Source organism: Balearica regulorum, chromosome 5 (assembly GCF_011004875.1).
Source record: "Balearica regulorum gibbericeps isolate bBalReg1 chromosome 5, bBalReg1.pri, whole genome shotgun sequence".
NCBI classification, from domain to species: domain Eukaryota; kingdom Metazoa; phylum Chordata; class Aves; order Gruiformes; family Gruidae; genus Balearica; species Balearica regulorum.
This window is the reverse complement of record NC_046188.1, coordinates 33,259,415-33,285,929: the sequence shown is the minus strand read 5'-3', so window position 1 is coordinate 33,285,929 and position 26,515 is coordinate 33,259,415. Positions and strand designations below refer to the sequence as shown.

Here is a 26,515-nt window from a genome sequence, read left to right as displayed (position 1 = left end):
GCTTAATGCTGAACAAATTACTTTGAGATGCTTTATAATACTTGGATACTTTATAATGTCTCAGATGTTAATTTTTCAATGTTGTTGGTATAATTGAGCCTATAAAAACATTAACTGTTGGTATTACTTCTATATCATCAGTTGTAGATTTTTGAGTAAATAAAAAGAATGGACTCGTTTTCTTGGCCTCACCGTATTCTTTTTCAATGACGTGTTTTGATGCTTTTTTCACCATTTCCCCTTTTTAGCCTGTTCTGAGGCTAAACAGCCTTTTTTTCTCTGAGGAGGTCTGTTTTTTTAAGGGTTATGAAACAGAATAGTATTTCATATGCTGGATTCTCATATTCCTTTTAGACAGGAATCTGCTTAACTAATCTGAATTAGTCTTTCATGATATATTGTATTTGGTTTTGAAGTTTACAAAAACCAGCAAGTATTTGCTCGATTACCGTATTCCTCTTAGGCAGGAATCTGCCTTAACATTGGACTAGATGTTTCATGATGTATGTACATGTTCTTGAAGCTCACAGAAGCCAGCATGCAATTGTAAATGAAACAGAAGGGGTTTTTGCTGTTAATGTATGATGTCAGTGTCTTGTGAGATTGTTCTGGGTTTTTTCCAACTGGCTATATTTTTGTATTGTGCAATATTCTGATAAATTGTTGATTTTTTTTGTTTGTTTTTATTTTGTTTTGGTTTTAGGTAGTGGGACCACCTGGTACTGGAAAAACTGATGTAGCAGTCCAGATAATATCCAATCTTTATCATAATTTCCCAGAACAACGAACTCTTATAGTTACCCACTCTAATCAGGTAAAGTGTTAGTCATGAATGAAATTTTCCTGTATTTAAAATCAAAAACAACAGCAGGTTTGGAGATAAGGAGGTTTGGGATTGCAGTTGTCTCTTAACAATGAAAACTTGAGTTGGCTTCTGTGCAATTCTGCCAGTTTCATAATGTGAAATTAAATTTTTGAATTTCAGGTTCGTAGTTCTGAGCTATTTATCAGAAGTTTTCAATATATTTAACTGGTTGGGGATAGAATTTAGGAAGGATTTTGAAAAAGCGTCTGCGCAGTTTTTACAGTTGCACATTCACTGCATGCCTGCCAGGTTTTTGCTAACTAGCTTTCTCAGGCACTGGTTGCTCTGTGCTTCGTGCTTCTAAGGGAAGGCGTGAAAGGTATCATGGCCTCTTCAGCTGAATGCTTGCTTCCCATTGATAAGTGATGGTGTCTAGCTGCTAATTCTCAAGCATATATGAAATAAGAATAATAATGATAAAAGTCTTAAAGATTCTTAGTCTAAATCTGCATCTGGTTTGGAAAGATTTGTTTGGAAACCTGGGTCATCTATTTCCTGGTCTCCCTAATTAGCCTATCCTATCTCAATTATGAGCTATTTTAACTGAACATACCACAAAAACATTTAATCTTTTTCCATCAAATCAAGATCAGGCACTTACGGTATTGATCAAAGAATGGTGGAATGGAATTCATTTTGGTGAGGAGTTGCAATCTGGAATAATACAGGCCGTTGTACAATGGGTTGTGGGAGAGTAACAGGTAGTGGAGTTGAGAGAAGGTGTTGAGAGCGTGTTGGTTGGGGAGAAAAGGAAGGAAATAATTTGAGGCAGGTGGGAGACTCTTCTTACCAGACAAGACTTATAGGAGAACATGAACTTGAAATTGTATTTCAGGAAGTAAATGATGCCTCAGCAGGGTTCGTTCCCTGTGCCTTGACACTGTACATGAACATGTTTGCATGACTTCCAACTGACTTGAAGTACAAGTGGTGCTTGCTTATGTTCGTTCTTAGTTTCATAACTTGATGATCCAGTGCTTACAAACTTACTCCTTTGAAATACACTGAATTGGATAGTCGATATTAAGCTGTTAGAGAAATGAAGAGCTTAAGGCAGGAGATGTAGCAGATCTTCAAGTTTAGTTCAGCAGAATTTATTTGTCCATATGGAATAGAGTCACAGCACCTGCCAGGTAGAACGAGATTACACTCTTCTAATGTACAGTAAAAGTTAAATGGTTTAAAGTCATCTAATAAAATCAGTGTTTTCAAAGCATGCTTCTTGAGACAGTTTTATAAACTGATAGCTTTATCAACTGAATTAACTAGGTGATAGAATCAAATTTTAAAATTGTTTTAAAATTGTAAAATCAAATGTAATTTCTCTATAAAGTATGGAAATACAAGAGTTTTAGTAGGCTCATTGCCCTGTTGTCCAGATTAAGAGCTCTAATTTCAGGATTAACTTCATGTTTGCTTTGGCTTCCATTTATACCAAAGTAGGCATAATTTCCTAACTGGCTTACCAGTAATTCTTCGATTTTCCTTTGTAAGAGCCTCTGAACTTCTAAAAACTACCTTTTCTCCTGTTCTTGTCAATCTTTTAGGCCTTGAACCAGCTGTTTGAAAAAATCATGGCTCTAGACATTGATGAGCGTCACCTCCTGCGTCTGGGTCATGGAGAAGAGGAATTAGAGACAGAGAAAGACTTCAGCAGGTGAGAAAGGAGGTGCTAATGATAAACTCGCTTGCATATACATTGTAGTAAGATGTATGTGTTGAATCCATTCTACCTCCCTTTCTCACATTATTGAATTCCGGGAATGCAGAGTGCACTTGTTTCCAATACGGGGTTAAGTAGCTTTGGTTCTTATTAAGTAGAGAAACTGTGTTCTCTTGAGAATCCAAAGGCAGAATCAGCCAGTTGCTTGTGCAGACTCAACTGCTTGAATAAAAGTAGTTAATTCTGTTCTGGGCCTATATATATTTTATAGAATCAGTCTGTTTTGTGAGAGAAAGTTGAATAATAAAGGTAGGTTTTTGCAGTTATAATTTTTTTTTTTATGTAAATATGATGTCACTTCTACTGGCATGGTGAATATTGCATTAATAAATATAAACATGAAATCAAATTTTCTGCTTTTAATTCTTCAGAATATGGCTTAGTTACATAGTTGCTTATTTCATTGGTAAATAACATTGAAGAACGTATGCATAAGGAAAGCTATCGAGTCTGTATCAGTACAAAGACTTAAGAATCTGTTCTTGTAAATATTTGTACATTTGTTACGTGTTAGTCTAATTGACGTCAGTAGGATTACACACATTCATAAATGTAAGCAGGGCTATAAGGGTTGTGTGCTGGAAATAACTGAACTGTCCAGTACTGGATTATTATAGCAATACTTTGACTTCAAAAGCTGTAGTAAAAATAATATATAGTCAGGAGAAGCTATCCACATATGCATAGTTGAGTTTCATTTAGCAAACAAATGCCTTGTGATTTATTCTTTTTTAATTTTTAATGCTTTGATGTAGTCAAATTATTCAAGAAATTTGATGGCATCATTTCACTAAGATTTTGGCTATGACAGATATTTACTTAGTAATATCTATGGTTTAGTATATTCCTTGAACATTAGTGCTGGTCATTAAAATGAGTTTTCTTGCAGACACTCTACATTGTCTATTTTAATTCTTTTTTCAAGGTAATTCCAGACCTATGGGAAATTACTGCAAGTCCTATGAGCTCAGGCAGTTTGGGAGGGAGGGAGGGATAAGGGTTGAGGAATATATTTGAAAGTGGGCAGCACTACTCTGAGAAGAGAAGCTTATTTCCCATATATCTTTTGTTTGGTTTTATGTTGCTTCTGAGTTTGTGGTTTTTTTCTTTGTCAGGCTGCTTTAGAGGGCACAGTACTGCTTATGGAGTTTCTACTGCTTGCAAGCTTAGTGTTCCTTTTTTGCTCCCTCTTCAGGCACAGCAAAGCGGGGCAGGGAATATAAGAACATAAGGTGGAGATGAGCTGATTAAACTGGTACTGCCACTTAAACACAAAGGGAATCAGAGCTAAATAAATTTTTTCTAGCAGTGAAGGAATATATAAAAGAGGACATATGACTTGAATTGTGAGAAATAAGAGGACGTTGGAAGTACGAGGGGAAAAAAAAACAACTGGTTGCAGTCACTTGTAATTATAATGGATTAGTTTTGTTGCAGAAGAAGAAACTGTTTAGTATTCCAAGGATCTTAACTGTCATAGTTCCTGATCAACTTGTTTTTTTCCAGTTGTGAAGAATATCATATTCAGTTGTGTCTTAGCAATTCAAATCTCCAGCTTTAACTACTCTCACCCTTCTAAATAAGACAATAGAACCCATTGTGATTACCAGGGATTGTTTTGGGTTGTTTTCTTTGCAGAAAGCATATTTTATGAATACAAAGTTTAATAAGAACTTGAAAGTTAGCCTTTATTCACATTTGAGCTTTTAACTATGTATGTATTTTTAAAAGACAGTCTCCTGTTCCTCTCACTTCTTTTAATTCCACCCATTTAAAAGCATTTTAAAACCTGTTTTCTTTTTTAGAAAATATGATATTTTTTTTTTCTTTCTTGTACTGCTTCTGAGGGGGAAGGAGTGTATGGAATAAGGAGGTTGATTTATAAAGGAAAAAAATTGGGCTTGAATTGTGTAAGAGGAGGAAGAATGGAAGGAGTAGGTTACAAACTAATCATAAAAATCAAAAGTTATTTAACAGGCAGCTCTGAGTACAGGACCTCCTATGTTTGGATGCAGACCTGCCTGTTATGGTGGGCTAAGCATTATTGCAAAACATTTCCTATATTGCCAAAGGAAGTCAGCCTTATCGTACTGAAACTTTGGGTGTAGGTTCTATTTATGATGGCCCATAAACAACATATAACTTGTGTTTGCGTAATGTGTAGTGTACCATAGTTCCTACACACTACATTGGAAGTAATGCTTTTCTGCTTTATGGGTACATCATGAGGATGTTTTACTAACACTTATGAAGCTTTTGTTAAAGTGATAGGATAAAAGGAGCTTTTTCTACAGTAATGACTCTTGCATGGCTTTGTAAATTATTAGGGCTCAACTGATAGAAATAGTTGGCATGTAGCAAATTCTCAGTTTTTGGAACCTGGTAGTAGTTGTGACCTTTTTTGGGGGAGGGTGTTTGGCTTCTTTCGTGATCGCTCTTTTGATACTTAAATAAAACAGTTTTGAATTAAATACATTTAAATACAAATTATGTTACATTTAATCCATTTTGTAGGTATGGAAGAGTTAATTATGTGCTGGCTCGAAGACTTGAACTTCTACGAGAAGTTGGGCGATTGCAAGAGAGTCTTGGAGTTCCAGGAGATGTTTCTTACACTTGTGAAACAGCTGGCCATTTTTTCTTATACCAAGTAAGGACTGAATACTTCTACAGAGACTGTATGACCTCAGTATGTTATGAAATACTTTTTAAAAATTGGAGTGAATTTTTCAGAATTGAGTCTAAAAAAAAAAACCCCACGCATTTTCTTTGGTGGTTCAAAATACAATAACAGCTAAAGCTGTAATTGCAACAGTACTTACTTGTATTGCTATTGTTTTAAATCCTGCCTTATGACTTGCCAATTCAAAGGCTAGCATCGCTGTTCTTCATGACTGCTGGCAAAGATTCTAACCTGAAGTTTCTCCTGTAGATAGCAAAATCTGTGGGCTGCTTTACATTTTGGACAAACATTAGAGCAGCTACTTGATGGACCTGCTAGAAAGCTTTTATGGTGTTAAATGTCAGTGTGAAATCAGATGCATGTTACATAGATCGGTGATTTTCTGCATATTGTATATCCCTTATTTCCCTTCCATATATTTTTCAGTGACATGGTCTACATTAGCAATTAGCGTGGCTTAAGCAGGCTTGTAGAGTGGTACTTGGGATCAAATACATATACTGTATATGTTTTTATAGAAGTTACTCTGGGCTAGCTGTAGTGTGGGCCTAAACATTAATGGACATTAGATAGTGGAGAGTGCTAGGAGCACTGCTAGGGCTCATCTTCTGGTTCAGTTTAATCCCAAAGGAATCCCATTTGGTATTTAAACCAAAGTACTGTAAGTGGAGATAATAAAGAGATTTGTTTCTGATTGGGTTCATATGGTGAGGTTTTGCTAGCAGGGGTTGTAGAGGTGCCTTCTGAGGTCAGGGGCTGCCCTGTGCTGGATGCAGCCAGCTCCAAGGGACCCACCACTGGTCAAAGCTGAGCCCTCTGGTGGCGCCTCTGTGAAAATATCTTTGAGAAAAGGTCAAAAACCATTTCACAGCAGCTGAGGGCAGAGAGGTGAGAAACAACCCCACACACCAAGGTCAGAATGAAAAGGAGGGGTAGGATGTGCTCCAGGCACCGGAGCAGAGATTACCCCATAGCTCATGGACAAGGACCATGGTGAAGCAGGTTGGCCTCCTGCAGCCAATGGAGGACTGTGTCAGAGCGGATATCCACATTGCAGCCCATGGAGGACCCCATGCTAGAGCAGATGGATGGATATGCCCTGAAGGAAGGTACAGTCTGTGGAGAGCCCATGCTGGAGCAAGGGAGAAGTGTAATGAGGAAGGAGTGGCAGAGACATGGTGGTATGAGCTTGAATGACAAGCCCCGTTCCTCCTGCACTGCTCAGGGTGGGGAGGAGGTAGAAGAGTTGGGAATGAAGGAGTGAAATTGAACCTGGGAAGAAGGAGGGGGTGGAGAAGAAAAGTGGTTTTGGTTTTGTCTTTATTTCTCACCATCCTACTCTATTAATATAGGCAATAAATGAAATTAATTTTCCCTAATACAAGTCTGGTTTGCCTGTGATGATCTCCCTGTCTTTATCTCAATCCCTAAGCTTTTCTATCTTACTTTCTCCCCCTGTCCTGTTGAGGAGGGGGAGTGAGAGATGGGAGCTTGGCAGATCAACCCACTACAGCTTCAACAATGTCATCCTGATATGCGGTCAAATGCTAATTTAGACATATCTTTCTTTTGTGATAATTTTTTATTTTAATACTATGTCTGTAAGACTACACTTTGCCAATGACTTTATGATATAAAACGATGCCAGAACGACACTTTTGTTTGCCATAGGTAATGTCTCGTTGGGAGGAGTACATCAGCAAAGTTAAAGTTAAAGGTGGAAAATTGCCAGACGTTACGGATGTCTCCAGTTTCTTTCCTTTTCACCAGTATTTTGCAAATGCTCCTCAACCAATTTTCAAAGGCAAATCCTATGAAGAAGATATGGAAATTGCTGAAGGGTGTTTTAGACATGTTAAGAAAATATTCACTCAGCTTGAGGTAAGACATAAAACTATTAAATGTAAGTGGATCTGGCTAATCCCATAAAAAAAGCTTTACACAGTTCCAAAATTCTCCTTTACCCTACATCCTAAAAGGAGTATATACCTCTAGGAAGCTTCATTAGCTTGCAAGGCATTCAGGTGAGAATTTCCACCTTTGAGTAATATAGGCATGTTTCACAATAGGGACAAGGGTCTGATCTGTTTTATTTTGATCTTAGGAAGCAGCCATTCTGCGTGTTCCGCTTTCACTGATTACGTTACTAGGGTTGGTGCACCTATTGCTGCTCCTCTGATCCTCACAAAGTCTTTGTATTTACAGTGAATTGCCTTTAATCAGATAATCTAGAAGTAACTTAAACAGATTATCTCCTGGTTTTCCCAGAATTGCTTGAGAGGCTCTGTAATGTTAGGGTAAAGGTGATCTGGGTATCATTTGGTTATATTAACTGTACTGGTCTTCCTAATACTGAATTTGATGTGATGTGATGCAGTAAAGGAGGAAACAGGAAGATGTAAAACAAAGTTTTGGGGGATTCTGAGAGGGTTCCTCAGGATTAATTGAATAATTTTCTGCAAATTTATATATGCACACAGGTTGCAGAATTCTTTGATGTGTTTTTAAAAAGATTATTTTTTGAAATATTATTGTTTCCAGGTTTAGCATTTTAAAAAAAAAAAAAAAATCCAGATGGGATTGGTAACAGTAGACACTGTCATAACTTTCTTGCCGAATTATATGAAGAAGGTGGCCAGATAGTTTGAGTGAGTACATTTTACAAGCAATAATTTTTTGGATTCTGACTTTCAAGTTTGTTGGTTTTTTTTCTCTTGCCTAGGAATTCAGAGCATTTGAACTTCTCCGCAGTGGCCTGGATAGATCCAAATACCTGTTGGTGAAAGAAGCAAAAATCATTGCCATGACTTGTACTCATGCTGCTCTGAAACGACATGACCTGGTTGAATTAGGTTTCAAAGTAATGATTATACTGGTGTTACTACACTGGGTTTTGGGTTTGTTCCCCCCACCCCTCCCTTGTATAAACCTTTTTATTTGTCCTAAATCTAGGCAACTAGATTATTTGGAGTTGCATTTTTTTACCAGTATGTTTCAAATTGTAATTTTACTGAAGAAAAATTTAACTTCTGTGGGTAAAAGATGAGATCACTTTTAAGTTATTGTATATACAAAAATGCTTAATAGTGCATGTCTATTAAAAAAAAGTTTGTTTTGCCATATTAGATGATGAACTGCAGTGATATGATTGAGTAATAAAATAAAGGAGGAATTGGGGAAAAAAATTGGCCTTTATTACTTTGGCTAAAAAATGAACAATTTGAGGAAAAATAACTATGATGCAATGCTGTTCTTACTCTGCAGTGTCAACCATAGGTATTAATTTAGTACAGACTTCCATCTGACGAAACCAAAACAAAAGCCACCACCAATGACTCTTTCAGTATTATTTTTCTCAGGTAATGCACTGTATTGGGTCACAGAGGTGCTCCTTTTCTACTTCAGTGCAAAGATACCAAATTAGTCTGCTCCACTGCAGAAAGCTTTTCTCTTGTGGATGAGTTATGGCATATGGGAAGCATGTCATGTAGGACAGTCATAGATTCCTTCCAGATGTAAGCCCTGATTGGTACAGATAGATCTGTCATTGATGTAGTAGGATTTCACGCTCTGCCATTGATTTTTGGTAATACAGGGATTTTTGCCTGTAAGGTAAAATGCTGCTGTAACTGTCCCACCTGTTGAAAACCGAATGAGTAATTGATGCTTTCTTTTGGTAGACTGAGTAACAGCATTAATTTGTATTGTTTGGTTGATGGACATCTCTTTTCTTTTTCTTTCTCAGTATGACAACATCTTAATGGAAGAGTCTGCTCAGATTCTGGAGATAGAAACCTTTATACCTCTCCTGTTGCAGGTTAGACCTGGATTATAAAACATATTATAAAAAATGATAAATGAATGTCTGTGTTCTTGAACAGTATAGAATATTAAAAGGAAAATATCTTGTGCAGAAAATAACCTAGAACTGATATTTGCAATTTGAGTAGACAGAAAGAACTTTCATAATTTTCTAACTTAGTTGTTTATCCTTGGTTTTTAATACTATGGAGTAAGCTAATAGGTTCTAAATATATTGCTTTTATTGACCAAATAGTAGGATTAGCAGGCTTTCGTTTTGAAAATAAAAAAGTGATGATATTTATGTAAACTAGGTCCTGGCTTTGTTAGTTTTATTCTTTCTCATTTAATAGTGATTATTGCTAATTTTAAAAGTTGTTAAGACTATTACTTCTTATTAAGTAGTGGTTTTATTTCCCAAGAACATAATGCATACATAATCGCTCTGCGTCATCCTGTCTGCTTATGGTGTTTGGTCAGTTCAGTTAAGATTAACAGAGAAAGAGAGATACCAAGCACTTACAACTTTCAGGAAAACTGGAGCCAAGTAGAAAGGAAACATTCTAATTGATGTTACAACTCCACAGAAAGAAAAGAAATGGTTACTGGTTACACTTTTGCCTAATAATTATTCACCTTTTGTCTCGCTAACTGTTTAACTTGGAATCAACTGCAGCTTGCACTGTGTTTGGCAAACGAGCAATTGGTAGATAAGGGAATGCAGATGTGATACAGTTGAATGGAAGTCTTGCAGCTGGAAGGCTATTGCTAATGCAGGGAAGGAAAGAAGGAAACTGAAGCTAGTGTGGCACTGGGATATTTATAGCACAGTCTTTAGGAAGCCAGGTAGCAATAAATCTGTAACATAAGGGATTGTTTTAATAGAGGGCCAACACTGCTACTTTTAGGGAAGGATACTCAAGTTCAAAAATGTTTACTCTTATCATTCTAAACACATTCATTGAGACTGTCTTGAAATTTTTTGTGTCTCCAGTGAAGGTTATGTGTGGTTGCTTTTAGCAGCCTGAGCTTGAGAGGCATCACTTTCCTTTTTTGAGAGCTAGAGGATTTCATAAGTAAGCGAAATGTGCTTCTTGCACATCTGTGATTCTGTTATCTCTGTAATGTCAGATTATCATGAGAGAAAATTTCACCTCTGGAAGTGAAGTATGGGCTCCCTCAGGAACTCTGTGCAACCTCTTTAGCTGCAAATTAGAAGCCAATGTGTGGGAAGTCAGTAAAACTGAAGACAGTCTGTACGGTTGATTTGATTCTTACTCTAGTGACTTTCTGAAAAATACACAATCTGCATTTGGTCACATTCTAAAATTGTTTGCTTTCAGAATTTTTGCCTGGAGCAGATATTTTTGTTGAAAAGCAATAATTTTAAGTCTTCTGGAAAACCACATCCAAGCTTTTGGATTTTCATTCCAAAAGAAAATTAATCTCAATTGAAAAAGGCGTGATAGAAACTCCATGAAATATTTGCTATATTTGTAATGGCAGCTCATAATTTGTCACTTTGTTCCTAAACAATGGAGAGCAGAATACAATTACAGGAAAGTAACTCAATATGGGCCTAGTGCACAAAAGAATGTGCATGTCCAATTAATGATACTGCTATTAAAGCCCAAGTCCTGTTACCAGTTGCTGTTTAACTCTGCAGGTTTTTAAGTTTTAGGGATATTAATGCAGTTCTTTAACTCCTTGATGTGTTAAAGACTGCTGGGTTTTGATAATTTTGAGCAGGCAGGCAACTAAGTCACCCTCTAAACCCCAAATACTGCCCTGAACTCTGAACAGGAGCACATATTTTGCCATCTTGTTTGGCATATTTGGAGAGCAAACCTCTGCTGGGTGAGACTTCTCACAAATCATACAACAGTGACAGTCAAGCTCTCTTTCCCTTGCGCTTATTAGATCAGCAATTATACTAATATAATGAAATAGACTTGGTTCCTTTCTGTCCTGCAGGCTTAATGAGTCCTCATGCTAGTTTCTAGATCAACATCCAAATTAGTTAAACCTGAAATACAAGATTTCTTCCTTGTGATTAGTTAGATGCCCCTTTCAGAAAGGTATGGAGGCCTAAGTTGTCATTTAGGTGGCTTCTCCTGCAGTTGGGTATTTAAATTTCTGTGCTTAAAGACATGTATAATATTTTAGGCTGTTGTTTTTGTTTTTTGGCAGTCTTGAATTTCATGCTACAACATTGTACTGCAGTGCTGTGTAATGAATAAATCCTGCGTGGCTTTTACCATGGTATTCATTGATGATGAAATTATTACATTTAGTGAAATAAGCATCTTGCAGTGTTTTTCAAATGTTTGAATGAGCATTGAATAACCAGATGCATCAGGCTGGTGAGGGGAAATAAGTGTATATGGGCAGTGCAGAAGCTGAAGTGTTGTATAATTAAAGTAGGCCTTTTCACCATAGAGCCATATTCTGGGGGATATTCCATGACCATTCTTACAGGAGCCATCCAAATAGTCCTTGAAAATCGAGTTGGTTTTTGTTTGCTGTTAGGCTTACAGAGTAGTAGTACTTGATTTCTTGCAGTTGCAATTCAGAGTAAGAAATTTTTTAAAAGTTCTTTGGAGGGCTCTGTCCAAGATTTGAAATTGCTGATAAGAGCAGAATGATTATATAGAATACTTGGTCTTTTCGAAATTAGTAACTTTTTGGGAGGGGGGGAAGAAAATCTTTTTCAGTGCTACTGAAAATAATTTCCATCCTCTTCCTTTCTTACTAAGGCATCTTCAGGCTTGATGAGCTGGACAGTCCAGAGTTCAGTTTTCCTTCCTTGCTCTCTGATCAGAGAGGGCTTCAGAGCTCTTCCACTTCAAGTAGAAAGAAAAGGGGCTTTAGGCTTTGTCTTGAGTGCTTCTGTGGGGAAAGGGCAGTATCACAGGAATGTGTAAGAAGTGAGGATCTGAATTGTAAAACTGGCAGGTGAAAATCTTCAGGATTCTGATATCTGGATGTTACCTACACATCTGTTCCTTTCTTGTCCCTATGTTACAACGTTCCTTCGTGAGCTCTGTTGATATGTAACATAGGTACACAAAGGATGATGAGGAACTAAACATACTGAAGAGCATTCAGGCCAAGAGCCAGGGTGAGGATTAATTAGAGGCACATCCTGGTCATGGAAGAGGCTGTGCGGGAATTCCAGAGGTAATCAGGTGAAGCACATGAACTGCAGGGGCAGCTGAAAGGCAGGCGCTCCGATTGTGCCTTAGACATGTGAGCACTAAAATTTTCAGATGCTTCAAGCGCTTCATATTCACATTCTTAGAATCCAAAAAATAAAGTTTAAAAGACTGTTCTAGGGTAACAGTACTGTGTAGAAATAAGTTTTTTGGGTTTTTTTGCTACTGTAACGTCTTAATTGTGGTTCTTCCTTTTTGTCCTCTGATAATATGTCCCTTTTGCCTTTAAAATAATGTAATATAATATTTATCCTAATGTTTCTCTGCTGATTTTAACAGATAAACTTACCTGTTGTTTTGTAAGAAACAAGACTATTTGAAATACTATTCCCTTTTTCTGGTAGTAGATTGGAAGGAAGCTAGTAGTTGTCTTTAACATGACTGTAGCTCAGTGTAGCTTAAGAACAAATGTTGAAATTTAGGGCTTAGACTGAGACCACCAGTTTGACTATTAATGTGTTATAATTGAGTGCCTCAATTATATTATAATCATTATAATTGTGTAATTGTTTAATTCTAGAACCCCCAGGATGGATTCAGTCGTTTGAAGCGGTGGATTATGATTGGTGACCATCATCAGTTGCCACCAGTCATTAAGAACATGGCTTTTCAAAAATACTCCAACATGGAGCAGTCCCTTTTTACACGGTTTGTTCGTGTTGGAGTGCCAACTGTTGATTTGGATGCACAAGGAAGAGCAAGAGCAAGGTGAGACAGAGAAAATGGCATGTCTAGCTTGTAAGAAAATACCAGGTTAAAAATTGGAAAAGCACACCTATAATTTTGAAAAGCGTATTTTAGTTGCTAGGAGTTTGCAAAACTGTAATTTAGTTGTTTGGTTCCATTTGCTTCAACTTAGACTAGGAAGGCAGATTTTACTTTGCTGAAATGCAGTCCGATTTACTGTCTTTTTTTTTTTATCTAGTAGTACTCTGCTATTGTATGAGTACTTTAATGAAAATTATATTTAAAGGAATTTTAATAGTCTTAAGTGTTAAATAAAGATTTGATTTATTTAGCCTTGAATAGATAATATTTCCCTTAAGGTCTGCAAAAGGGGGCTTTTATTACAGTGTTTCAGTTTTGATTTGTGTGGATAACCTGGTTGTCCACACAAGAGCATAATGCCTTTTTGTCACAAGAGATACTGTGTCCCTGTAGTAAGATAACTTTTTTTCTATTTTATCCATGTATTTGTCATTTCATGGTGGTAATGTAGATGTCAAATTTAATTATTTTGTAAAGTGCATATTTGTGGTGTCAAATTAACAAGGAAAAATAAAACCAAAGTAGAGAAAATTATATAAAATCTTACTACTTTAGTTTTAAATCCTGATTTTTTAGACATAAAATGGAATGAACAATGTGAAGGAGAACTTTTTTTTTTCTTCATGTAGGAAATGTTGGGGGTGGTAGAATATTATTTCCTATTCATATGAACAACAATTCAATATGATTTAAAAATGCAAATTATATCTGAGTGTGATGAAAATAAAGCTGATTTTGTCATCTACTATTTTGCAACATCTCAGCGAATTTCTTGCAGATAAGAGAGCAGAAGAATTCCTTCACTTTGGAAGCAATTTCTCGATTGAGGATTTTTTCCATAGCTTTCTACACTTTGTCTTTTCTGATCATAGGTAGCTTCCCCATGAACTATCTACTAGTTTATCTTCTGGATATTGTTGTGCATTTGTGAATGGGGTGTTTTGGTTATACTACTGTCCCTATAAATACCAGAGATGATTCAGAATTGTGTAGATTTTGGCTGCTTCCCTTCACGTCTCATGTTAATACATGGCAATACATAAAATAAGAAAACAAATTTGTTTTTGCAGTAAGAAGCTTTACAACTGATAATGCAGAAAATCCTTTTCCCCTACTCCCTCCTTTTTGTAAAGAAGCATTAATATTCCTTAATTTTTGTTTTCCATGGAAATTCCTACTAGATTTCTTTGCAAGACTTGTACTCTGCAATGTAAAGCTGATCAACTGGAGCAGGCTTAAGGCTGATTGTGCTGCACTGAGCTTTCTAAAAAGAAGTGAAATGTGAAGTTTTCTGTGAGAGGGAACCAAACAGAATCAAAACTTAGAAAATAATATTGGTGGATAGCTTGTACAGATACGTTCATTTACGTAGGTACAGGCTGTCCAGCAATATTGTTTTTTTTCATTGAAAACCTGCAGAGGCATTAATCTTGAAAGTGGGGGGTTGTGTGCATCTGAACTAGTTTGAATGAGTTCAAGAACCCACTTTAAGTATTTGAGGTTTGTCTCTGTGTGTTTTTTGGACAGTTTATGTAACCTCTACAACTGGCGTTACAAGAACCTGGGTAACCTGCCTCATGTGCAGCTTCTGCCGGAATTCAGAACAGCCAATGCTGGATTTTTGTACGACTTCCAGCTTATAAACGTAGAAGATTTCAATGGTGTGGGAGAGTCTGAACCTAATCCTTATTTCTATCAGGTAAGAGAAATACGACATGTGTACTTTATTTAATCTGAATATGGCTTATTAAATCTGCAATGAAGACAGACTATCAAATTACAGTAAACTGATGTTTCATTCATGTTCTCAGACAGTTGAGTCATGCGTATGCATGATTTTTTTTTCTCCTTTTAATCAGTTTTGAATGTTGAGAATGATAACATATTATGTTGTGCTTTTTGCTCCAAGTGAGTGACTTTGCTTGATATCCATGTTTTCTCAATGTTATGAGAGGGGTGAGATTTGGTGTATAATTCATTATGAAACATTGTTTTGGCCTATGGCAAATTAAAGTCCATTGTAATTCAGCTGTACTGCCATGATAGTGAAATAAACAGTAGCATTTCCCCTGTACGTGAAGGATCAAAGTTGGCTCTGTGGCACATATTTGAGCTTTAAGAGTCACTGTTTTGATTTGATCTTTATGTAAGAATGCTAAAAAGCCCATTCATAAAAGAATGAAACAGTACTGCAAGAAATACACCTAAGAGGCAGAGAGACATTGAGGCTGAAGTAAATTGCCAAAGAAACCTTAGCCTTGGAATTTATCAACTAAATGTTCAAATTAGGCCAGCAACAACAGCCTCCATCTATTTCTGTTAAATATAGGAAAAACTTTTACACTTGTAATGGGATGCTTATATTTTCAGTCCTCTTATTTTTCTTGTTTTAAAAACAGTGATGAAAACAAACTCTGGTGCCTAAATTACCAGTTTGGGTTTTGGCAAAGTCAGAGGCTGGAGCTGTGTGGAAGTTAATGAATTTAATTCAAACATGGAATTAACACTTTATATTTTGTTTAATATTATGGAAAGCAAACAATATACTTTAAGATTATACTATTTGTGGTCACTTTTTCGCTGTGAAGATTATTGAGACTTACGTTATCTATATTTTAAAAGGTATGAAAGCTATTCACAGTTTATGCTTGAGTTCCTCTCACTTTTTTTTGAGATACAAACTAGCATGCTGTTAATGAACAAAGCCATGGTGAGCCATAATCCACTATATCTCATTTCTAGTTTGAGGACAGGGTTATTTGGAGGGGTGAGTTTCTTACGATTTTGTTTTTTAAGCTGTAACGCTGTATTGTAAAAGTAGTAAAAAGTTGTTCTGCGGAACAGCTGAAATTAGTGCCTTAAGAACACGATTCTGATAACTGAGAATCTGAGCACTGCTTTAGTCTGCTCCTGGGCCAAAGAAGACTCAAGCAAGGACACAGAACATCTTTATCATTACAACAGTGCTTTCCTGAGCAAACTCTTATAATATGTCATACAGTTTTGGGGTTTTTTTCATGATCTTAAAGATGGAGAGATAATAGCAGATCATGTTGGTGGCACTGTGTGGTTTTTCATGAGATAACAAATTCCTGCCGTGTATTATTTTTCTCTTTGTGAATTTGAACATTTCAGACTTAAAGGGGATTAAGATTTGTAGAATAGCTTTACACCCACAGGTGTTTGGTATGTGTAGCAACTGCATTTTCCAAGTAATGCAGAGCCCACTTAAGAAGAAGAAATAAAGGAGGCTGGTATGTCCAGCCTAGTAAAACACATTCCCAGTATAAATAGAGCAGGAATAAATGTCAGCAATTGAGAATAACTTTTTAGCCTGAAACATATTTTTTTTGATGGAAAAGGGATTTAAACAGGCTATGAATAACTTCAGTCTGGAAAAACTTCCTACAGCTGGAACAGTGATGCTTTGGGACAGACATTTGTTAGTAATGGCACAGGGAAAAATCTTACGAAATGCAAAATAACAGCTGGTCGTTTGAAATTGAATAGGTATGGCCTCAGTAGAAATAACTGGATTTGATAATCCAGATGTCTGTCTCCTAATTAACAGTTGAAAGGAGTTTAGTTGTTCTAGTTCCACTAGTTCTTATTTTCAGCTTACTAGAGAGTGAGTCATTGCACCTTTTTTCCGTGCTTATTTGGAACCATGTTAAATTGGTGCTAAGTGTTTTTTAAACCCTTGTATTTAAATACAGGTATCTGTAGGCTATCAGTTTGCAATACTTTTTAACAAATAAAAATTTCACAGTTTTTCGTAACAGATTTTTTTTTTTATATATGTGAACTTTAGAAGGAAAAATGAAATACTGTATTGGTTGTGTTCTGTAATAATACGGTTAAGGTGCCAGTTCTGTTAGGCAGATAGCTATAAGCGTATAAATGCATTTATATTCAAATGTGTAAATATTTAATAGCTCATAAATATCATTTAAATGGACTTAAATATTTAGAGTTTAATCTTGTATTAAAATAAAACTAGGAGCTTCTGAGTAGATATTGGAAAGAGTCAATTGATGACTAACAATAATATTGATGTAAAGATTTTCAGCAATTCTCTGAAGAAGCAGCAGAATGAAGTTATTAAACCTACTTGTGGTTCTTTTTCAAAATGACTTTTAAGTGAGCAAAGAAAGATCAGATCTATAGAAGTTTCTCGGCACTGAGATTTTTGTCTAAATACATGATAATGTCACAGATGTTATTCTTTCCAACCTTACAAGTTGAATAACTCCTTTTTTTTTTTTTTTTTTTTTTCCCCTTTCCCTCTCTTCTTTAAACTTAAGAATCTTGGTGAAGCAGAGTATGTTGTAGCACTCTTCATGTATATGTGCCTGCTTGGTTATCCTGCAGACAGGATAAGTATCCTGACAACATACAATGGACAGAAACACCTGATCCGTGATGTCATTAATCAGCGGTGTGGAAATAATCCACTGATTGGACGGCCAAACAAGGTGACTTTGAAAATATATCAGTCATTGGAGTGGTTCTGGTTTGTTTGGTTTTAAATTGTCATATTACAGAACAGTTTCAATCTGAAGTTGACATTAGAATTTTAGTGTCACATTTTAATTGAAATGGCAAAGATTAACCTATGGAAGTTTTTTCTGGGTTTTTGATTCTCTAGGTAACAACTGTGGACAGATTTCAAGGTCAACAAAATGATTATATTCTCCTTTCACTAGTGCGTACCAAAGCTGTAGGCCACCTTAGGTATGTAAGAAGATATTCCTGTAGTGTCATTAAACTACATGTTTTCTGTATCAGAAAGATGTTTATAGTACATTATACAAAAGTGTTCAATTATTTAAGTATGTAGTAGAAATTAAGTTTAATGCTATGTATTGAAAGAAGTTCAGACATACTTCCTTTTATAACTGTCTGGTACCCTCTTCACAACCACTTTATCCCCTAGTAATGACTCTTATACTATAATTAGTTTATATTACTGCAGATAGGCTGAACTTGGTTTCACCCTAGTAGAACGATAGGAATGTAATGCTTGTTGAACAAATGCAGGCTTAAATTTTCTCATAGATTCTTTCCTGTAAGTGAGCTTTTTATTTGTTTTGTATCAGAAGCGTTCGATCACTGCTTAAGTTGCATTATGATGTGTAGTTTAAAATGTTTGCACTGTAGGGGTGGGGTAGAGGAAGACATGTCTGTTCAGCAGTAGTTAGATGAGGTATCAAACTCATATTTACTCATTCAGGGATACAGAAATGCTATTGTGATTTGTTCTCAATTTTAAATCTTTGAAGTCTGGGAAAATAGCAAAGGGTGATTTTTCCTATCATTATCGGTACAGTGAACCCTCTTCTATGTAGTGGTTCTAGGATTTGGTAGTTATTGAAATAGTATGTAGGGGGAAAAAAAAAGACAAAGTTGTATTTTAGCAGGTGACTTTATATTTCCTTTAATTAAGACTTCTGTATATGTCTAGTTATTTTTATTGCAACTGTCATCAGTGAAAAGAACACAATTGATTATTTTTCTTGTTTTGTTTTCTGAAGGGATGTGCGACGATTAGTTGTAGCCATGTCAAGAGCCAGGCTTGGGCTTTATATCTTTGCAAGGGTATCGTTGTTTCAGAACTGTTTTGAGCTAACTCCAGCTTTTAGCCAACTCACAGCTCGACCACTTCACCTCCATATCGTTCCCACCGAATGTTTTCCAACAGCAAGACAGGTAGGAATAGCTGCTCTGAATTTCGCTATTTGTAATGGGGATGTGTGTTTGCCCACTTTTTTTGAGTGGGCTGTAAGAGGTGGGACCGTCTTCTCTGCTAAACCAGTGCCTCTTGGATAATTATGTCCCTAGAATTAGCTTTTTATCATGATACACACTAGCTGTTTTTAATTGATTTTTCCACAAAACATAGTTGTCAGTGTTAACTCTGTTCTGCCTGCTTTTTCCTAAGTTCTGCCTGTGTAAGTGATTCAATATTTTTCTTTTATGATAAATAGGTAAGGTTTTACTGTGTTACATATTTTTGATCTTGTTATGAAATAAAAAAATGTTATTTCTCAAAGAAAAAAGCCACACAAAGCTAATTGCTTCTTATTAAAAGAGGTAAAATTACATTTGACTAATTCATGATAACCAATTAACTTTTCCTTTTTTTTTTTTTTTTAAATTGAGTCCAGAATCACAAAAGAGTTTTGTTGCTGAGCTAGGTTCTTAAGTACGAAAACTTAATTTGTAATACTGCGCTAGATCTTTAGGGAAAGGTTTGTATTAAGCATCTAAGCACAGGACACACAGGATAGGATGGTAAATGAAGAAATGCAGGAGCATATCTGCTTTGCTTCTTGAATCTTTGAGAAGGAGTGCCTATGTGAACTTAAAATTCAGTTACAGATCTTTCCATGGTCTTAAGTGCTGTCAACAAATTTGGGAGGCAGTCCTTCAGTTGAAACTTTCAGATCCACTGTGCAACAAAGAATGCAGTGTGCACGGTCAGCAAATGTGAGCCAGGAGGAGCTGGACAGTGGTGGACAAGTAGGCAAAGTCCTGGTCTGATCCTACACTATTTGTGCCTTTAATATGTTAAATGACTCAAGCCCAAAACGTACTTTAATGGAGTAAGCATCAGAACACAGCCTTTCCTTTTGAAATTTCTTCATTGGGCTGCAGTGTCATGATTAATCCAGCTCCCCAAAGCATAAGACCTACATTTCCTATCTTTCCCAATAATTTAGCTATTTTTTATTTAAAAAGCATTATTTAATTTCTTGGGATGTATGTTTTCTAATATAGTTAAATAACCTTTGAGTAATGGTTGTTTTGCTTTCTTTGCTGAATGTCTACTTTTTTCCCCTTCCTTAGAATGGAGAAAGACCAGCTCACCAAATACATGTTATTAAGAATATGCCTCAAATGGCTAATTTTGTGTACAATATGTATATGCACATGATACAGAGTACACGCCACTATCAACAGGTAAGGACCTTCTAACTTTTGGAAGGCGTGCATTTAAAACAAAATTGATTTTCAGTAAGTGACATGAGATGCTGTTGAGGTTTGAGACTGTTCCTGCTATGTTTAAAATTCAAGAAAGTTTTATGACTCAGAGTGAGAATATTGAGGTCTTTAAAGTCTTGCAGTAGCAAGAGCTGTATCTTTTAGTAATTTAAGGCCCCAAAACCAGCAGTAATTGATGCCAAGTGCTAGATATGGCTCTGTCTGGGCCCAAAAATTCCCCATTAATACTAAAGAACTATCCTGCCCAGTATTTACTTGAAGTAAACGTGTGTGTTATGTTTCAGGTAAGTGCAGCTGGTGGTATTATAGGATCACTGCTGGTGCAATAATGTTTTGTAATAGAGGTTTGCATGGCAAGCCTGCAGTGTATAGAAAGACCAGATCATGTCTTGGAACCATTGTAACCACGTTATTTCACTGCGTTATCCAGGCTGGTTGGCAGCTGTAGCATTTTTATTCTGGAACAATTTTTTTCAGCAGTCGTTCAGCACCAAGCGAAGTAGCATGGGGTTAGAAGCAGTTGTAGATGCTTTCTCACTTCTGTACCTAATTTTGTCAGTGTTTAATCCCTGAAGCAAAATTCAGAACCCAACAGAAACCCCTTGTCTTACATATATGAGCAGAGCTTTAAGGTAATTTAAGTAGAATACTGAGCAGAAAGCTGCCTTTCCTCAGCATACTTCGATCTGTAGAGGTCTGGAGGTAGTTGATAGCGAACAGAAAGGGAAAGGTCTTAAATGCTACCCCTCAGCTGTGTCAGCTTTCACTTAATGTCTGCAGTATAGTGTGACTGTATTACCTCTAACTTACTCTTTCATGGTACTCTGAAGTTTCCTTGTTGGTTTTTGAAGGATTCCAATCCTTCCTTCTTTCTGAAGGATTTCCAAAAGTGGAAAAAATTGATGTAAACAGACACTACTCTGTATTAGCTGGCTGTGGGAAGAGAGTGTGAGCATGGCTCTGTATCCTTTAACTGAATGTCAGACTTTCAGATAGAAAATTTCTTTTCCTCTGCAGTTCTTATCCTGTGAATCTTGGATTGTGGTGGTGTTTTTTTTTTTTTAATTCTGGGAGGCATAGCTTCAGCCAAATTTGAAGCATTTTTCCCCTCAGAAAAAGCCTTTTTCCAGGTGGACAAGCTGCTTTCTCACTATTTTGGGGTAGTGCTCTAATTACCTGTCTGCTGTAGAGAAAAAGGGTTAGAGAAAGAGGAGTGACACTACTAAAATATCTTATTGTAACGGTATTTATTTTTTAAGTAGTGAAAGCTCACGCTCTTTTGTTAGAAAGCCAGGCGTATAGGCACATCACAAGACACGTTTTGGAGCCAGTTTGTCTAATATAGTTGGAGATCTCTCAACCGTGAAGATCAGTGTGTGATGAAAACTCAGTGGACTGTGCAGTTGGTCATTTTCAGATGCAAATGAATAGCCCTGTCAAAACGAGAAGTGTATACATGTCCTGAAAAGCAGATGGTAGCACCTAAATTTTACCAAAAGATGGGTTTGCTTGACACCTTAATCAAATATGGACACAATCCTCCTGTTAATACCAGTTATTCTTTTTAGCATCCTAATCTTATTCATTGCTAGCTAAAATTAGTTACAAAACTGTTGGTTTCCTACTGTGGCAATGAATCACATTCTCCTTGCAGGAGAAGCCAAAAAGTGAACTACAAAAAAAAAAAAAAAGGATAAAAAAAAAAGGCGGGGGGGAAGCAGGCATTAAATTTTTGTTTTAGAATTTTCTATTTAGTACTACATGATATTTTTCCTTTTCTTTTACACTAGTCTTAACAGTAGTAGTCATGAAGCACAACATGCATCTAACTAAATCACAGAAGAAGTCTGAGTTTGTCTCATGCATCAGTAATGTGTCTTTGTAATTAAAGTATCTCTGAAATACACTTTTTCCATGAACAGATGGATTATGGGGACCAATATGATAACTTCAAAGTCTACCAAAAATGCTTTTCATATCTCTGGTAGTCATAATTGCTTCATAGATTTGCCTATGCTTGTCAGAAATTTGTAGTATTAGTGTCACCTAATTGAAGATAAGACTTCACTGTAATTAAACACTTAATTTGTCATGTGAAGCCAAGTTGCCTTTAAGCAAAACAAAACTAAACAATCATCCATGAGAGATTTATCGTGCTTTCATTTCATTAAAATGCTTCATAATATTCCAGGGAAATATCCATCATGTCATTAAATAATGTCAGGCTGCAAGAAGTATGAGTGTTTCTGTACAACCTGGAGTTGTATAGCATTCGTCCATACTCTTCAGCTCACTGTATTTGTGGTATTTTTTTCCCAAGGTCTATAATATGGCTACCATCACTGCTTAGGTTTTACAAACTACTTTTTTAGTTGGAAGCAAAACACTTTGAATATACTAAATTACTTTCCCAGAAGTATTATGTGAGAAATATCTAAGTATTGCTTTCACGGTTACTGGAACTTAACGGTGTTCTACACTTACAGCTGTGGGTGAAACTTGTTATGTGAACATTTTCTGCACTTACACGTTTTATAAGACATTTCAAGGGGAAATTACTGGAATGAGTTGTTAAAGACCTCAAAAAGCAACTTAAACATATTTAGGAGTTTGAAATGGTAATAGATGAGGTTACGGTAGGAATGTACTTGTTGCTCCAAGTAGGGATTTACTGTAGCCCTATTACTTGTCTGGCTGTTTGGGATAACAAAATGTATTTGATATCCTTGAATTGGAAGTACTGAGTTTTTAATGCCCTCTTTTCAAGCAAAAAATGTGTCTAATATTAAAGACCATTTTGTGAGCCAAGATTATTCTTGATTTTTTTTTTTTATATAGGACTTAAACGCCTACAAACAATTAGGGCTTCTAAATTTTAAGTCTTTGTTGTTAACTCGTTATCTAATGCAAAATCCTAAATATAAGTTGAACAGTTCAAGCTAAAATAGGAATAAATGCCCAAATAAATGTATTTGTTGTAAAAACTGAAAATCCTTTCTTTTTAATCATCTAGCGTTTACTGCCCCCGCCTGCCATGATTGAAGAACCAGAAACTACTCAAACTCAAGAGACTGAAGTAGACGGTGAAGTGCAAGGCATGCAGGAAGATGCTGAAGAAGAAGAAAATAAGGTGGGGGAAGAAATGATGAAGGAAGGAGAATTGAAAGTGGCCGAAGTGCATGAACATCGAACAATGCCAGAACACCCTGGAAGAGACAGTGATAGTGGAGACAGTGAACCTGAGAATGAGACTGAAAAGTGATCCACGGGATATTTGTCATCTACATGTTTTGGAAAACAGACAGGGGAAAAAAGCAATTAGAAATATAATTGCTATTTTTACAGTGACTTTTTAAAATGGTTGCTTGTGTAATGTGGCCCATTGGGTATATTTTTCACTGACTACTTTGTGGACAAGCAAAATGTTTGGCAAACATTTTACTGAGTTCTTGTTAGTATCAGTAATGTAATTTGTTTAATGGTCTCAAATGATACACAGTTTCCTTTTCCTAAGTTGTTCAGTAAAGATACTTTTGATACTAGTTTTGAATATTTGACTTTTAATTCAGTCATGTGAGTTGTCCATTCAACCTCACTGATTAAGTATATTCAATATTGATCAGACACTCTTCATAGTTTCCTTAATATTTTGCAATGGAGAATTCCTGATGCAGAGCTGTGCTCGTATACACTGAGATAGTATTTTAGGCTTAGGCTGAAGTTCAGAAAGATACTTAATTGTATGTCTGAGAAATGTGAATTATCATGAGAGTTTGAAATATTTAAAAGCTTTATTGAATTGGGATCTTGGCAGGTTCTCAGAGTTTTGTACAGCCCAGGTACTTGTAGCAATTTCTTATTGTTGACTTCTGATGCTGTTTTTAATTGAGCATTATTTACAGAAGTAAGGATGCAGCTTTTCAACAGCACTGGTTTTTAAATTAGTGTTTTGTAATAAATTTCTTTTGCTTGAAAAGGACACAGTAATTACCCCGGATAAAGCCGCATTTGGAAGAAAAATGAAGATAGTTCCCTGAATGCAGGATTTTCAAAATATACAATATTGATATTAATGACACAATGGTTGAGTGGGTTTTCTAGGGTAACTTCCAAGTGTACATCTTTCATAAAGTGATCAGAGAAAGGTTTTTCCCTGGTTCACTAGGAATACCTGCCAACTTGGCAAATTATTCAGTGGTTCAATGAGACTTAGGAATTTCCAAGTAGATTTTCAAACAAAGCAGTAGCCATAGGATCACCTTTTATTGCTGGCAAAGGGAAACTACTTGGGTTTCAGAAGTTGCAGTTGTGAAGCTGCCCGAAGGGCTTCCTCACTAAATGGACTAGAGAATAATTAACTTACAAGCTTTTATCAATACCATTGAAGTTCTTTATTTTTTTAAATATTTTTGTAGTATAACAGGGGAAAAAGAAATAGTATAAAGGTGAACGTAAGCTGAGCTCCGTGAAACACCTCTATTGCATACTTGTGTGTCCATGCTGAGATCTCATCTGCCTCTCTCCCTGAAATCATTCTTCCCCATGAGGTTTGCTCAGGAGTAACAAATCCTTATACTTGCTTTTGGTACACAGTGTTCTCTTAACTTCAGCAAGTGAAAAACATTTCTCAAACAAGAAAACTAATCATTGGAGCAGAATGTGTGTTTTCATTGGGTGTTTTTTTTTTTTTTTTATTGGAAGGGAGCGTACCGTTTATTACCAAATTGCCTGCCTTGGAAGAACAAATATTAGTGTTGAACATGTGGGTGCTAAGCTTCATACAGTAACATTCACTTGTTCATGCAGGGTTGAATAATACAGGGCCTTCAGGCCACAAGAGACTAGCTCAGCTGAGGGTTGTCATCTTCGTTTTCCAGCCTATTTTCTGTAAGTATTTGAGTCTCACAATCATTTATTGTACTTTAGTATTTTAGGAATTGGAAAAATATTCTGCAGGTTGGTTTATTTCTAAAATGGATAATTTAACTAACAGAGAGTCTATCAATAACTAGGACAGAATGACTATTAGCAAGCACCTAAAGCTGAAAGGAGCTGTGAAGACCTTTTTGAGTTGTGTGCAGTTTGGATGAAATCTTGCTGTTGGCCGGTGACCCACCTGCCTGTGTGGTGCTCGGATCCATGTGCAAGTCCCAGGTGCACGTTGGTCACTTCTGGCTCAGTCCTTGTGGGTCAACAGCCAAGCAGAGTCATCCTAGACTTCAGTGTCCCCCACTCACCATTTTAGGGTTTATAATGAAGGTTGTTTCTGGCTGAAATTGTTTGAACTGCACAAAATTGCAAAAGCTTGAGTAGCCTTAATATGCAGTTTTCTGAGAGACCACACACCACCTGCAAAAGAGATGGAAGGTTTTGTTGAGTTGACTTGAGCTGAGCAAGTGGTTCGTTATCCTTGTTGCCATCTTCATTATGTTGAACTTTACTTTTTTCAGCAACCTGATAGCACTGGGAGAACGCATTTTCAAAAGTCTGGAAAATCATGTTTTTCTTGTAGCAGTGGTTGGAAAGTTCTTGAGGCTTTGATTTGGAGTATGAGGTTTGGGGTTCTGCCCCCCCCCCCCCCTTCCCCCAAGCTTTTCAGTTCTGTTTTTCCTTTTTGGTAAAGGATGAACTTTTGTCTTTTCCACCAAAATAGTTTTTATGTTCTGGTTACATTTACTTATAAGAAAGCGTATGTGGGAGAAGTGAACCCGTCTAAAACTCTGGTTTTTGATCTGCATGGTTTGTTTTCCAGTGGCAATATTTACTTGGGCTTTAGCATCCCCTTCTGATGTCCCTATCTTTATTCTAGTGAACAACAAGATCTAGTTAAACTAAATGTATTGAAATTAAGAAAAAAAAGACAGATACAAATTTAATTATTTTTAAAAGACAGAATTTGTAAGTAAGTGAACAAAACTATTGTTAAAATAGTGTTTAAAAATTCTATTCAAGCATTATTGCAAAGAATTATACCACTGCATGAAAACCTAGCAAACAAAATCTTTGTGAAGACAAGATACTTTAAGGGTATAAACTGGAGGAAAAGATATAAAATTATTTTATTATTCCAAAGACATGTAATAAAAAACAAACACCAAAACAAACAAAAAAACCCCCACAAACCAAAACACTAAGGACTTTTTGAGTGAAACTAAAGAAGTATTAGTGGTTTATCTTCACATTTGTTTAGCTAACACTTTCTGAATTGCTTAATTTTCCTCTGTTACACTGAGCCTGTAAAACAACTTAGGCATTACTTTCCAGATTTATTTAAATAGAGACTGGTTTAGAAAAGTCTCAAGCCTTGGACTTTAATATTGTGCTGATATAAAAATGATACTGTAATTCAATCTACTCTCCATTTCTGTAATAACCAGAAAAGTAAGGGCAAAGAGCAATTTACTTAAGGTTCTGTCATCCATACATAGCTGATATAGTACTGTAAAAATACAGGC

General features: G+C 36.2%; 1 protein-coding gene across 1 annotated transcript in view; it reads left to right on the top strand.

Annotated features, from left to right (window-relative positions):
* AQR (aquarius intron-binding spliceosomal factor) overlaps positions 1–23,602 on the top strand; it is a 58,579-nt gene extending 34,977 nt beyond the window's left edge. Inside the window, exons 23-35 of the mRNA XM_075754081.1 lie at positions 704–814; positions 2,413–2,522; positions 5,103–5,238; positions 6,943–7,152; positions 7,994–8,131; positions 9,017–9,088; positions 12,808–12,995; positions 14,583–14,754; positions 17,360–17,530; positions 17,704–17,789; positions 18,590–18,764; positions 19,905–20,018; positions 23,074–23,602. Coding sequence (XP_075610196.1) covers positions 704–814; positions 2,413–2,522; positions 5,103–5,238; positions 6,943–7,152; positions 7,994–8,131; positions 9,017–9,088; positions 12,808–12,995; positions 14,583–14,754; positions 17,360–17,530; positions 17,704–17,789; positions 18,590–18,764; positions 19,905–20,018; positions 23,074–23,322 — 1,932 coding nt within the window. The 3' untranslated portion in view covers positions 23,323–23,602. The remainder of the gene's footprint in view (positions 1–703; positions 815–2,412; positions 2,523–5,102; positions 5,239–6,942; positions 7,153–7,993; positions 8,132–9,016; positions 9,089–12,807; positions 12,996–14,582; positions 14,755–17,359; positions 17,531–17,703; positions 17,790–18,589; positions 18,765–19,904; positions 20,019–23,073) is intronic.
* The last annotated feature ends 2,913 nt before the right edge of the window (positions 23,603–26,515 follow it).